This window comes from Acanthochromis polyacanthus, chromosome 16 (assembly GCF_021347895.1).
Source record: "Acanthochromis polyacanthus isolate Apoly-LR-REF ecotype Palm Island chromosome 16, KAUST_Apoly_ChrSc, whole genome shotgun sequence".
Classification (NCBI taxonomy): domain Eukaryota; kingdom Metazoa; phylum Chordata; class Actinopteri; family Pomacentridae; genus Acanthochromis; species Acanthochromis polyacanthus.
Window position 1 is genome coordinate 8,326,858 of NC_067128.1, and position 15,822 is coordinate 8,342,679.

The following is a 15,822-nucleotide window of genomic DNA, read 5'->3' on the forward strand; positions in this document are numbered from 1 at the left end:
GACCAAACCCAGACTAGATAATGTGGGATGTGCTGTCAGTTCCCATACAGTGACAATGCCTCAGTAAAATTATGGTAAAAGTCACCTCTGCTTCATCCTGTTCCTAGTAGCTTGTCATTATTTCTAGCATGACCAGGCTGTATTCTAATCATAAAAATAATGCTCTCATTATTTGTTTTTTCCGCACGTGGATGCATACATTGCTGATGTTGCACGATACCCATTTCCAGGTAACGTGTTTTTCCATGGTGTCTCTATAAACTGGTGTGAAATCACCCTGAGCATCTCAGTTATATACTCTAATGTAATGGACTGTTATCAGTGTGTTGACTGAGGGATTACACTGGCTGCTGAAAGTTAAAAAAAAGAGCTATAATTTGAGTGAGAGTAGGTGTCACAGACAGTGTCTCAGAGCTGATTTCGGGGTGAATCAACTCCAAAATGAAAGCCGGGCTGCATTTTAAATACTAACGTAGGTTGAGACGAAAGTGTAACCGTCAACTGAGAAGGGCTGGATTCTTAATCAAGGCTTATTATCGGGAGAAAACTGCTCCACCAGTCAGCCCTTAATATGATAATCAGTATTTTGCATAGGTTTCTGTCACTACCACCAAAATCACCCAATCAGATGCTGAGCTGAACAGTTTTTGTAGTAATAACTGTTGTTGGGGAGAGAAGAAAGAAGAAGGGGTCTAATTCCTAAAGCATTTACCTGTAAAGAGATGTATATATACACATGGCAGGTGTGTGTTTGCACTTGTCCTCTCTTGCATGAGGGGGGAGTTAGAGGCCCCAAAGAAAACACAGAGAGAAATGTGTGAAGAAGATTCTTGAGTGGCACCCTGGCGTTGCTGCACGCAGCTGCGAACTATCTCCACATCTCTGCTGTCTCTGTTTAGACGCCGATTGAGCAATTAATTGAGAATGCAGTCCCATTTGTCATATTTTGATCACAGACTCGGAGAGCACGAGGAGAACAGGTTGTGATACAGTACAGAATGTTTCGCCGCATTTGGTTTGAACATGAAACTGGGCTGTAAATTCACAGAAATAAGCACTATTTGAAAGAGACTGGTGGTGGGTGTGTGCGCTGGCATTTATCTCCTCATGCCCACCCCACTTAAGTGCTAGAATTAGACCCCATGACATGCACACATGTAAAAACCGGCACGCACACCTTTTTCTTTTTTTTCTTTTTTTTTGCCCCTGCGTCTCGGAGAATGTCAACCATGCTTTGATGCCCCTCCTCCCCTCTTTTTCTGTCTTTGCCTCTGTTTCCTGGGAGCTGATTTATGTTTGGTTTCAGAGTCGACATGTCCGCCTTGATCTGGCTTACTTTTTCACAAAACGTTTTTACTGCTCCATCCCTTGATCCTTCAATACAGGAGAGTGGAGAGAAAAAAAGGCCCCATTTGGATAACCGTTAGTTTTTATAGTTTGATTAAACTCCCAGAGGCAGAGAGCGGGAGACAGAGGGAGATGGCGAGGTAGAGAGGTGGGGCGCGGAAAGGCCAGTCTGAACAAGGAGGCATTGTGTCGCCCCCCAACTGTGTTGGACTGACAGTCTGCATTACAGCACGCTACAGCAGCCCGCTCCCCAAAGCACTGCTAATCTGTTGCTTACTGGCCCCTCTGGCGAGCTCAGGTAAGGGAGGGAGTAAAAGAGAGGAGGAGGAGGAGACACATTTTTGCTTGTTTTTTCCTCAGTTGTAGCCAAATTCATTTGTACTGCACAAACCCAGATTGCATTCTTTTTCAGCATGACGTAATCACAAGAGAAAAGCAAAACTTGCATATAAACACTGTGAAGCTGCACAGTCATGTCTAATATCATTCAATACTGTAAATGTAAATTACTTGCTTGTCTGTCCATTCGAAGCACAGTATAGTTAAGGGTATAAACGCTGCTGGCTGACTGATTTACTGGTTAGATGTTGCTCAAAATGGCATCATGGGAAAGTATATGATTGTAAAGAGATTAACTTTGCTCTCACTTTTCCTTGAAGAGCAAAGTGAGAGCACTTCCAACAATAGTGACAACAAATGAGGAGAAGTTGAGTTCCAAGAGTAAAATACAGCCATGGGAAGACCTGGGAAAGGGTGTCAAGAAGCAGAGGCTTGGTTGCTTAGTTGCAGAAAATACAATAGAGGAAGAAAACAAACCTAAGGCCAGGGATATCTTTGCTTAGACAACAAGGTGAACCTGAAAGGAAGCAACTCGTTCTGATGACTGTGTTTTCTCCCAGAAAAGGGTCACATAAGATGGACCTGGTGAGTCAGGAAAGGGCTCACAGTGACTGATAAGACCTAATCAGGAAGCAAACGTGCGTGTTTGAAAGTCTCTGGAGACAAGTGTTTTCAAACTGAAACTGCAGCGTTTCCATAAGTCTCTATTTTAGAAGTCAAAGCTTCCATAAGCTTTAGTAAGTTTATGAAAGCTTATGTGTTATCAAAGGTATTGTTGTGGACTTAGGTTTAATTTCGTTGGGACCATGAATGTCTGTACAAAATGTCATGGTATTTGATAAAATACCTGCTGAGATTTTTTTTGTCTTGATCAAACAAGTGGATCTACAAAAAATCAGCCCCTAAAATACCTGATGAAACTGCAGTCGGTAGTCATCATCTGCAACAAGAATGTTTATTTCACAACATAAGTCATTTTAGGGCACTTACAGAAAGTTTTAAATATCACATCATCATATCAGGGAGACACCCAACAAAGCCAAAGATTCCCTTTGAGCAGCTCTTTTTGCAACAGTGAGAAGAAATACTTCCCTTTAACAGGTAGAAACCTTCAGCAGAACCAGGCGCTAGGGAGGGCAGACTTCTGCTTTAACCAGCTGGGGTGAGGGTAGACAGAAAAGGAAAGTAGAGAAGAAACAGACCAACAATGTATACAAGAATGATGTTCAACTGAAATTACCTGCTGCTCATAATGTTTGTAGATAAAATGTCTGCTGTATTGTAATTACAAGAGACAGTAAAATAGAAAGCAGTATGAAAAGGTTTATGCCAAAATAAACAAGCTAGCTATTTTCCATGTTGTAGTATTTAAACTTGGCTGTGGTGGTTTGGTCATCAGCCCTGTGAGGGTGTTATTATTATTTTTAAATTCTTAAATGATTTTATAACATATCAAATCTGATTAACCTATACTGGCAGTAATCTTTAGTTACTGTAGTGATAGTAAAACAAGAAACACATGGATAGCACCTGACTTTATTGTACAAAGCAAAAACTTGAACCCAAGACTAGCCCATTTACTTGTTAGCTACAAAAGCAAGCTCCCAGTGGAACTCTGCACGACTAGAGCCAGGTAAGCTCTCACGTTTAGTCTGGTCATTCCTGCAGGTCTGTCTGGGTTTGTTGTAAATGGAAGTGGATCTCCCTGTTAAGTCCCTTTAGGCTGCTTTTCACTCCCTCAGCTCCTCAGGACTTCTTCCATTGCGTGTCTTCACTGAGAAGCCCCCCAGATAAGCTTGTTAATTCCTCCAAAAGCTTGCCCTTTCAGTGCCCACCCACTCCCATGCTTCTTCTTTTTTTTTCTTTTCTTTTTTTTTTTTTAGGAAATATCTCCTTTCTTCACAACACATGCCTGAGCCTTGATAGAGGTATGCTGTCTTGCTGTTAGTGCATTAAAACTGATTAATGTGATTGGGGAGGGAGTTTGTGGGCTTTTGACTAAAATAGAGAAGGGCAGGAAGTGATGGAGCAATGGGGAGGCTGTGGCTTTTCAAAGATTGCACACAGCCAGGGTGTAACAAAAGGATCGGTGCTGCAAAGTGGTTAGTTATTTTGAACGTTCACGGAAGAAAATATCCAGTTTGTTTTCTGCATATATGGCAATCACAAACTGATAGAGTAATTCCAATGGTTGGATGGGAAATTTCATTGTGTTTCAACTGTTTTATTTTCACATTTTGGTTCTTTGACTGCCATGGCTCGAAGTGTTGCAACAGCATGTCCGTATAAATTAACAATAGCTGAAATCAATCAAACTGTTTGCAATAACGTATACCGACACTGAAATTAAATTATAAGGAAGACTACTGTTTTTCTATGTTAAGAAATACTTATTACTAATAGCTTTGAACAAAAAAATGGCCAAAAAAATTTGAGAGACAACGTTATGAATCTATAGTGAGGAAAGCTGCATTGCTTGCTATGTGTCAGATTTTTTTTGTGTTTTTTACAACACCTGTCAAGTTCCTTTTATTTCTATGCCGCCAAACCACAACATAAATCAGCACAAAGCACTTTGCATAGTAAGGTCAAGACAGTATCATATTATAGAGAGAAACCCAACAAATGCAGCGATTCCCTTCGAAAGTGGGAACAGTGGGAAGAAATAAATTTGGCAGGACCAGGTTCAGGCAGGGTAAGATTTAATGTTGATTCATTTTTGAGCTAAAACCTTCTTTCCACTGGGTGTGAGTACCCTCAGAATGTAACTGTTAAACCAATTGCTACAAATAGTCATAAGTGTCTCTGACTAAACTGCACATTAGCAGAGTAAATGAGTGACAGGGAATCATCCACTTGATGACCTCTCGGTTAAAGCCTCACTTCTGTGAGCCTCAGGCGGCAACTGCCCCACCCAGCAATCACTTCAATCCAGTCCCTTGTGGCGAGGCCGGCTGAGGAAGGATACATCTGTCGTTCACTTTTGTGACAATAAAGCTCAAACAGTGATGCATCTGTGTGGTGTCTGCTGGTGTGCAGTTAGTGATGGGCAGTCTGGCTTCCACCCAACTCTCCCAGGCTGTAAAAGTGACCATTAAAATGACAGATCTGCCCTCCTCTGGCTCTTTATCCCCATTTCTCAGTGTCTATCTGTTGCACAGTTTCTCTATTTGGGCATCTAGTGCGGGTTCCCGGATTCTCAGTCTATACCACCCCCACTCTTTCACCCTTCAGCCCCACATCCCATCTTAACGATGGGAGAAGAAATAGACAACACACATGCTCAGAAACCTTGAGTAAAAGTGTCCTCTTGCCCAGTGCCCTTTGACCTGCAGAGGTCATGAGGAGAGGCACGTGTTAACAGAGGTCATGGGAGGGCCTGGGCGGGACCACTGTTTAGGTTTGAGGAGTCCCTCGGGGAGACTTGGCGGCCACTGTCAAACTGTGAGGACATCTCCAAGCTGGCAGATGTTTTATACCCAGTAGCCCCCTCAGGATGTGTTCAGACAACAGACCCACAGGTGGACATCTTCTCATTGTCCATAGGGGTCACCCAACATCGATAAACTTCAACATGAAGTCTGGCTTTGTTGCTAAAATGTTCGACTTTAAATGTCAGTCTAAGTTTCTAGTAGATGGTGTAGTTTGGATTTGTGTTCTTGGATGAGTTGTTCATGTTCTTCTCTATAGCACAATTTTCTTGTCCCTCCTGATTTGTGCCTAAGTTAGCATGTGACAGTCCTACATTTTTATTTCTTTCTTATTGCTGGAAACAACTAAAGCAAACCTCATGCTATTATTTTGACTCTTTTTGAGGAGATAGAGTTTGGTGTTGTGGGATTGTGCAGACTCAGCACCTTACTAAGACACTGTATTTTGGTTTTCTCCTATAATTTACCCCACCATATCTATTCATTAGGTTTTTCAGCTTGAAAGTGTCACGTTTTCTTCTCGTGCCAGATCCTCTTTTCAGTCTTAATTTCTGTTGTGTTGATATGGAAAACAGTTTTTATGGTGCCGTCCCTTGAAGACCTTCAGGCCATAAAACGCTCTGCTGCCTTTGGATTCATACGTCATGTTGCGAATAAATAAATAAATGAGCTATGTTCTGGAAAGCTGGGGGCAGAGGTGGGAGTGGAAGTTTATTGTTCGTTTCCCACAGGTTCAAGTTTGTGTGTGTTTAGGTGTTAGAAAGATAAGGAGGAGAGGACCGGGCAAGTAGAGTGTTTGTGTTTGTGTCTGTGGTTTTAATGACTTCAGCTGCTCGTGCTCCGGCCTCCCTGTCTGTTGGAGGAAGGAAAAAGAAGGGGTGTGTTACAATTCTGTCATTTAAATTAAAGCTACTGTAGCCTGAGGATATTGATACACACCATGAGGCGAGCGCGCGTGGTGATTTTGAAAAAGAATTGAATAAATAGACACTTCTCTGCTGCATCTGTATTCCAAACCACAGAAATTTAGTGCATCATTGAAACAAATCGAAACGTGAATTGATTTTGTTTTCATTTCTGACTGATAATGTTAATAAGAGAATGGGAAAAAGTAAGAAGAAATGTAAAACCTTAAGGCTGCGTGTGCCCGTATGGCTTGTGTATGTGTGTGGATTTGCCACATTAGTGCGTCAAGATACAACCCGGTCTCACGGGGATTCGTGAAACTGTGACGTAAGTTTTTGTTTCGGTTTCGTGCGCACCAACACGATGTCGTCATGTTTTTCGTGCAGCTCACCACGAACGAAACCGGCTGTGGTAATCACATCTGAAAGTGGTTTATACCGGCGGATTCATGACGATCTAAGCTGTCCATCGGCGTTTGCGGCTGCAGCCGCCACCGCGGCCGCCGCGGCCGCCGGACATTCTTTAAATTCCTATGCGAATTCGTCGGATTCATGACGATCTAAGCTGTCCATCGGCGTTTGCGGCCGCCGCCGCAGCACAAGTTTGTTTCACCCCTATTGAGAAAAAAACATACACAAACATACCTAGAGATGAATGTCATACTCCTGAATCTTATTCATAGACTGTATATAAAGTGAACGTAGCATCTGGCTCCAAAATTGAAGCCCACCCGGAAGTGTCAAAAACTTGCAATATCACGCCGTCCGCTAGGGTTGGCTCCAAAAAGCTTTTGCTTCATAGACCCCAATTCATTTTTGGAAAGAATAAAATTTGATAGACTGATTTTCTACCGCTCAGGATTTTTTCCCGTTAGTTTTTATGGTCAAAATGAGAGATCAGGTGGCCGATCTTAAAATAAATCGATACTGAATTTTAAATAAATCGTTAAAGTTGGCGGAGCTAGGGGGCGTGGCTATACTTGATAGACAGCGACAGAAGCCTCTGTGGTAAAATGTGGGCGGGATAAGAGAGCCCTTTGCCAATCCTGCCCCTAGTTGTTCTCCGGTCCAGCCTGTTTGATGACGCTTTTTATGTCACTGGCTCCAAAAAATCCAAAACGGCGACCAGGAAGTAGCAAAATCCGGGCTTCATTTTCTCGGCGTTGAAACCAACGGGTGACGTCATGGTTAGTTCACGCCTGATCTTATTATGCTTTCTTAATAATCACCAGAACCCATATCTTTTCTTTTAGTTGCAGTAAAGTCTGCCACATGCTGTCTCACTCGGCAGGTTTTCCGACTGTTTTTCTCAAAAATTTCATTAACTGTTGTTTGATTAGTCTTAACAAAGTTGGAAAAATGCTGGATCTGGTCTGTTGGTTTCAGTGCAAAGTCAAAGAGCAAAACCAGTGTTGTGGCTTAAATCCAGAGGACTGGACTCATGTGAAAAAGCCCCCACAGGTACCACACCCCAACCATTCATTAGCTATGTGTACAATGTGGGTATTAACATGTTCAGTACGAACTCAAGCCTGCAACTCAGACAGCAACCACCACATGAAAACTATTACTAGTGTGCATACAATCATGCCCACTTCTCCCCTTCATCACACTTTTTCCACTTTTAGTGTTTGATTCTGCTTATCACTTTTTACTACAAATATTTATTCAAATTGGGTAGTGCTAAATAGTGAAATAGTGTGATTTCATCAGTTTTCTGATGACGGTGACCTAGTAAGCAACATTTGATTGAAAAATTGCTTAACCCTCTAAACTAAAAGCAATTTTTGGACATTTTTATGCACTTTTCACTCCAATATAAATTCCTGCACCGCTATGGAATGAGCACAACCAAGGCTAGAAGTAGAGAGAACTCAAAAATGTCTTTTTATTTCATTTTAATGCCATAAATCATTAAAAAAAGATAACAATAAAAGTTGAATTTCACTGATTATTTACTGCAATCAACATTGTAAAACACATTTCCTCAGTGCTCACATGTGCTACCAATAATGTTTTAAAAAACAGCTCAGCATATGCATACTTTACTACTTAGGCTTTTTAGTTAGTTTCTATGCAGGTTTTCTACCTGCTCTGTGTAAACACTGCCTGCATTCCCATCCAGTTTAACAAAAAAAAGTCTGAGTTGCTAAATGCTTCACACTGGTGCTGAGGAGTTTAGATTATTTTTTGCTTTCGCAGAATCTGGATTGAGCGAATGCCTAATTTTTGACAAATTTTTAAATGACACATGTAGAATGAAGTGATTTTGATGAAATGTCACAATGTTAAGCTTACATTTGGTTAATTTCCCCAACCGATCCGCATGTCATACAACTAGTTCAGTATGCATTGGACTGGTGAAAATCTGTGTTTGTGGCTTCCACTTTAAGATACCATGCCTTTCAAATATGCTGGCAAACTTTGGAATTAAGGGGTAATTTTCAAGTCAGTTTATCTATGTATGTATCTGTATCAAATGAGTGAGAAAATGTGAAGTAGCAAAAAGTCATATTCAAGTAGGATGTCACTGTGTGTAAGAAGCTGATTTTAGGGTCTTGCGGCATTTTTTTAAACTGTAGAAGTTGAGGGTGCACAAGACTTTCAGGGACCGACCCGTTTACAGTGCTTAAGTTGTTTAGAAGGTAATCCTTATGTCAAATTTAAACGCGCAGGATTTTGCAAACATGTCTTGGTGCACTTTTTCAGCCCCATAACGTGATTACCATAGCACGAAAGTAGGCTAATCTGTAACATGACTATAATACCAGGACTAATGTATTGTAAGCAGAGGAATGCAGTGTATTTTAGGAATGCGTTTTTTTAGACTCAAATCTGCATGGCGTAGCAGTGAGGACTGTACTTGGCATGTTTACAGCAGCAGTTACTCACTGCTTTCCTTTGACATCATGCCTGTTGTATCGCACTGTGTTCTTTGTGGCATCAATTTGAACTTTTGCTCGTTTCTCTTTTCAGATTTTTTTAGGATCTAATTTCATGTCGGCACACCTCATCAACCTGTCTCACTCAGCTCTCATAATAGACTGTTCACCTTCGGTCTGAAGAGTTTTGACCTCGTTTGATTTACAGCCAGTGGTTGTTTTATCTGAAAGTCATGCCGTGTGCTCCAGGCCTTTGCACTGTCTCTGAGGTTTGCGGAGAAAAGTAATTACTACAAGGCCTAAAGCCACCAGCTCTGGCCTTTAGACCTCTGCTGCCACATCCTGTAAGCAGTGGCTTTGCTTTTAAAAGATCCGTCTTTCTCTTTCCCATCTCTTTTTCTCAGGAGCAATATGCTGTTTTCCCCTCTCTTGTTCACTTTAACCCACTAACCTTTCAGTGCCTTATTTAAAGAAACACAACACTTCATTATTATGCAGTCTATGCCCATATCTCCATCACTTATTTTATTCTTTGCTTTTCATCATTCTCTTCGTCCCCTCTTCATCTCCACAGCTTTGCCGGAGTGCGGCCTGTGTCTTTGAGGGTAACCTCAGCTCTTCCCAGAAATTACCACTTAAAGGGAATTCCTCTTTCAGCAGCAGGCCTGCTGCTCTGCGTCTTTGAACATTTGATGGTTTGATGGCTATAATTTGCTTAAAATAACACCAATAAAGTTATGAAGCTGTAAATGCCTAAATACCTAATGTACCAAGATGAAACGCAGTGCAGCCTTTGATACTGTAGCACTCAAGAACGTCTGGATGACTTTGCTTCTTTGGAATGCTTTTTGAGGTGTCGCCACAGATATAGGTTTGTTATTCGTACACGATCTTTGAATTGCCGTTTATTGCTGCAGTCTGTTGATTATCTTTAAACTACAATGCAAACATGCTCTTTTGTGGCGATAATCTGGGCTGTAATCGCATAATATTCTGCAATATCATGCATTCTTGACTAATGCAAGAGGCTTTGGAAACATTACTTCAGAAGCAATATGAATTAGAGGAGTAAGCAGCTGAATAAGAAGCAGCATTAAGCTATTATGACACGTCAGTAAAGCTTAGCGCTGCAGTGCGTTGTTAATTCTTCAGGCCCGGCCAATAGGAGGACGAGGCATCTTTTGAAAACGGGGGAAAGCCCTGAGTATGACTAAGAGACTGACTCTCCACCTCCCTCCACCCTCCTCATGTCAGACGTACCTGAGCAGACACTGAACACCTCAGCTTAGTGGACCATGAGGAGAATTAGTTAAAGCTTCCTCCCGGGCTGACCTGAAAGGAGAGGCAGGTAAGATTGCAGAGGAGGCCCCATCTCGGGGGAGAGCGATTCATGTTCCTTAAAGTCATGGGTAAATATTTCCAACCATATTCGCTCACACTCCGCTGTAAATTGGCACTGGTATGCGATCTGTACCAGTTTGTGTGTGACTAATCGGTGTTTCCAGGGAGGAAACCCGTCCCCTTCAGGCCTCTTTTCTGTGTCATGTTGACACAACACAACGGCCCGTCACTAATCTCCATCATACCTGACCTCCTCCATCACCGGGTCACGCTTTAGGGTCGTCACATGACTGCAAATGAGGAGCTAAAAAGTCTTTTTTTTTTTTTTTTTTTTAGCTTTATGATTGGCTTTGGACATCCCTTGCTCAGTGACAGGTTAAGTTGCATCATATGACAAGATATCCTCATCTGTGTTGGGCAAAAGATACAAAAGGCAGGTGCGGTCTTCTATGTTTATAACAAATCCCCGTGCTGCTTGTGCAGAGATTAAATGGACCTTTCAAATCCAGTTCATGACAAGACAGAGCTGTTTGCACACGAACGGCACGGCGACCGCAACCTCCTGTCTTTTAATGAGCGAATAAACAAACCGGCAGACATAATAGCGCAGCGCCTTTGTCGAGGGGGGGAAAGGGCAGAGAGCTAGTTAAAGAAGGAGTCTGGCTCCCACATGAAAAGAAGCGGAGACGCCTGGGTGTTCCTCCAGCATTGTTCGAGCCTCCTGCCTTTGAGGGACACCTGTCATTGGCTGGGCGGTCTGCACAGGTGCCGTAACGCCGCCTGATTTGTCGGCCTTGAAAGGAGGCCTCAGTCAACAGGTAGAGCGAAGGGGAACAATAGTGATGATCCCGAAGACGAGAGTGGGAGGAGGGCGTAGTGGTGGGAAGAAAAAAGAGAAGAAATGGATTCTTTAGAAAGCACCTGAGGGTTTGTGTGAGATAATCTGTTTGCCTTTTACTCACAGTCCCCCTTTGTAGGGCGGAGGAAGGCGTATCGGTGTGTTTGTAGTGTTGCTCAAGGGTCGCTCTTTCTCAAGAAACTCCTCCTCTAAGTGGCGAATTCACTTATCTATTTCTTTTTTTTTTTTTTTACCCCCTTCTTAACCTTGTCTGTTTCCATGGTTACACAACCTTCCTCAACGCCTGACTAACTGGAGGGCAGAACTGGTGGCCTCTCATGGGCACCGGTGCTGTGCCAAGAAACCAGCTCCTGGAATAATGTGATACTGTTGCGCCATCGCCACACACCCAGGCCTGGAGAGCCGAACAGCGGGGCTTGTTCCTACCACGTTGTTTGTGTTGACGTTTTGTATGCATGTGTGCGAGTGTGTACGAGTGTGTGTGTGTGTGGTCCCGCTGCCAGGGGGGAATGCCAAGTTCCCTCTCACCCTGCGAGGAATGCGACAGGGCGAAGCAGACCTGAGTGTGAGAGTGCTGCGAGGAACGAGCTAAGCCCACGCAGTTAAAAGAACCAAAATTGCAATAATGATGCCGTAAGAGCGATTTCTAAATCACATAAGTGGTTTTTCAGCTGTACAGTGAAAAGTCTTTCATCTTTTAAATCCAAACACTTACAATAAGTGCTCATTTATCACTGCATCTGTGGCAGAAGAAAAGATAAAATTAATGAATGCAGCTTTAAAAAGATCAACCTGAGCCACTATAATAGCGTCTACTGTAGCTGGATTCTAGCTCACATTTGAGCAGTATGGTAAGCAGAATGCAAGAAATCTCTAAATAAACCAACATTGCATGCCCACCTGTTGTCCGTTTTCACAACCCACATCCACAGGTGGAGCTCTGAGAACTGCTGGGTTAATAACCATCTCTATTTAGAGCCAGGCTGACCTTTTCAAAGCTCCAGAATGTCTCTCTTTTCTCTTCCTCCTTTTAACTGTGTCCATGGTGATAAGGGGACAATGTGTGCGTGTTGTTGTTTTTTTCCCGGTGTGTAGGTGCATGTGTGCTAATGTGTGTGTCAGTGAAAACCGTCGCAGTGTTATTTCCTCTTTGCTACCAATCACTAACCAAATAATGGTAATTGAATTGCAGTTTGTCCATTTTGTGAGTGTGTGTTTGTTTGCAGAACACTTTGAGGTTTGGCGTCGCTTTGTAAGCTGTTTTCAGTTGTTAAAGAAGTAGATTTCGCACATCTTCTACCACATGACCAAACAAGAAAGTGTCTTAGGAGCCAAAGAAATCAGCTTTTTTTAGTTTTGAGTTGAACAATCGTGCAGCAGCCGACTCATAAATGAGCCAGATAAGTCCTGAGAGACGTTATACGACGGTGGCCGGGGGATCAGCTCTCTCCTTTATCTGTGTTTCCTTCTCGCAGACTGGAATGTTAATGGTGGCTTTGTGATGGGTTCAGTTCTCCTGAGTGACTGACGGGTCGACTGGCAGCTCTCAGAGGCTCTTAATGGGATAGTGCGGTTTGCTGATAGACTTCGCTTTTTTAAAAGAATGAAAGCTTTTCTTTAATTTTCTCTAATTAAGTTTCTTAACTCTGTGCTTGTTCCATTAAGTGGTTTATAGAAAGTTTCTATTCACAGTATTGAAACCAGATTGTGTGCAAGCAAATAATATATTTATAAGAATTCAGCCTGCAAAGCAGCACGTTAAACGATTGACGATAAAGCTCCTTATGCCTTTTGTGCTTTCTAGAACCATGAATAAATAAAAACGGTGATCACTACAATGCCTGGCATTATTTTGCTGTGAAAATATTCTTAGAAGTCTGTTGCCAAGTCCAGTATGCAATATATCCTTCCACAAAAACTGTAATAATGTCAGACTTTAATAAAAAATCCTCCTTGGCAGGTATTTTTTACAATATCAAACACAACAATTTGTTCTACAGCCATGACCAGAGGGCCGACACTAACAGCTGAATAAGCTTTCCTCCCCCCTGTGCTGTATTGAAGGCCTGGAGGCATTTTCAGATGTAAGCAGTCATGTGTCAGGGCATGCTGATATGCAGCACAACCAAATGACCAAGGAAATGCTCCATTATGCAGAAAAGATCGATTAGACGGGTAATGCGCCATGCTAGCAAGTGTCTGCGTATGCATGAAATTAGCGGCTTGGTGGTATTTTGAGCAAAATATCTTAGTTCTGGTCCATTTAATGCAGTAAAATAGAATTACGCACCCTGAAAATGCTTGTACTTGCACATGTAATGCATGTTGTGACGACCCTCCATCTTCACACCAGGTGGGCCCAATCAGGAGCCGAGGGTCGCCACCTGATGGAGCACATTTGTAATCAGTGCGGCATTTAATGGCTTTCCTTTTCCCAGTCGGATGGGCCTTGCTGATGGGAGCGGGGTACCTGGGAGCTCCAGGCCAACGTGTGTGTTTTGCTCATGTAGGCTTTGACAGCTGTGTGGAGTTGACTTGTGGCAATAAAAGCCCTGTTTTGCTCATCATACAGTGGTGGTCTCCGTGTCTTGTTGCAACTAGGGAGCCGAGTTGTAACACTGTTATGTTAAAAGGTTGCAATGCAGTATGATAAATTGCATTAAGTGATGCTTAAACTGTCAATGTCATCTTTCTGTCGCTTAGGTTACCTGTCCAAAGTGTTAAGGAACTACACTGAGCAGGCTTGTGACGGAGACTTCTTGTCCGTTCGCTGTCCTCCTCGCACCACCATCACCGTCCAGTCGGCTTTCTACGGGAGAAGAGGTGCCTCTGATCTCCAACAGTGTCCTCAGACCTACCAGGCCCTCTTCAGTTCTTATAACGCTCGGGAGGATGATCGATATTGTTCCGTGTCCACTGCACTACAGGTAAATTTTAAGCTAACGCACTTCTTTTTCATCAGCAAACCATCATAATTGAATTCCATTTTTAGATAGCTCATGATAACTTGAGGCCTCCCAGAGATCCCAGACCAGGATCTCATTTGGGCATTTGTCTATGTGTCAGTTCACTCTTAACACAAAAACACAGCTTCCACTCTTGTAGGGCTGCAAATCCACCCTGAGAGAAAGCGTCCTGTAAAATGGTCAAATTGACCAAGGGGTTAAAGTTTGGAGGACCACTGATTATGTAATGCTTTGTGGGAATGTTTTCCGGCAAATTACACTCTCTAAAGGGGAGGCAGGCTTGTATGTTCCAGTGACACAAAGCGATTTCATGGGGTCTTTGCCTCAGCATCCTCTCCTAAATTGGGATGTGGCTGGACGAGAAGCTCCGCTTTGCAGCACCAACACAAACACACACAAACACATCCTGTTCAGCATTCATTCGGTTGTTTGGTTTATTCTTGGTCCCCCTGCCTTTTAGCATTGAACGCCCACCATCTCCATAATAGACAGGACAGCCATGAATGCACAGACACAGAGAGTGTATTGTGTGGAGGTGAGAGAAGGACTGACTGCTGAGCCACACACATAAACACAGCCCTGAAGAATCCTGTTGTGCCATCTGTTCATGACCCGGGGGTTTGTTGGCATCATAGTAGGGCTGTCTGCATTTAAAAGGTTAAGCTAAGATGCCAGTTAGCGCAAATTATTATTTTCTTTATTCGTTCATCTAATTAATTTTAAATTCCTTGTTAAACATAAACTATCTGTCATGCAATTATCATTTTGCACTGCTGTGTTTATATATTCCTTTCTAGCTGTAAATATCTGTATATATTGTGGCCCTTTTGTTTTTTTAAACTGCAGTATGAAATCCTGCACCACTGTGGAACCAACACCACCATAGCTGGAAGTAGACAGAATTATGATGCCATAAATCATTATGAAAGAAAAAATTTGGTGTTTTGGTTTACTAAAATAAATAAATTCTTTAAAAGAAAAACATAATTCAATGCGTTCAGCATTTTTAAATGGCCGTCAAGTCTTACCAGTACTGAGAAAAAAGGTGGCTGTACTTATGTCGATATTTTACTACTAGATTTTATATCACTGCTTGCAGTTCAGTCCAGCTCCATTAAAAGACCTTGATGGGTTTTTTTTTTTTTTTTTTTTTTACTGTGTGACTGTTGATCACAGTGGTGTCACTAATGGCTTCCCAGTTGTGCAGAATTTTTCACAATATCTGGTTTAGTGCAAATGGTTTATTTTTTGCTAATTTTTAAAATGAGACCTACAGAATAGAGGGAAACATCTCGCTTTTAGCATTCAGTTGGTTGAGTTGATTCCATCTGTCTTGACAGTTACTGGTGGTAGTAAATTGCGTAATTAAAAAAAAAAAAAGCCATAACATGCCTTTCAAACCCGTCAACTGTTTTTGGGGTTCAGAGGGTTAAAAAAACATACTTGGTGTTTTTTTTTTTTTAAAGACTAAACAGTTTCTTTAAACAGCTGTACACTGTCATTTATAGCACACTACTAAAACAGACCTAACTACTGCAGTTGTTGGGGACTATTTGCAGCTACAGATGGTTCTTCAGTGTCTATTTCCAGTGACCGCATGGTGTCAGCCAGCGCGTTGTTTCAGTTCACCAATTTGTGTGTATAATTTACTGTTGGTTTTGGAAATTTTATTGAGATTTGTTACAGTCAGAACTACTTCTTAAAGTTTGCAGACATCCATAAAAGCACTCGCAGTAAGAACCTGCAGGTGTG

General features: G+C 42.2%; 1 protein-coding gene across 1 annotated transcript in view; it reads left to right on the plus strand.

Annotated features, from left to right (window-relative positions):
* LOC110948032 (protein eva-1 homolog A) overlaps positions 1-15,822 on the plus strand; it is an 87,921-nt gene that overhangs the window by 7,584 nt on the left and 64,515 nt on the right. The window contains exon 2 of the mRNA XM_022189396.2: positions 13,808-14,031. Within this exon, the coding sequence (XP_022045088.1) occupies positions 13,808-14,031 (224 nt within the window). The remainder of the gene's footprint in view (positions 1-13,807; positions 14,032-15,822) is intronic.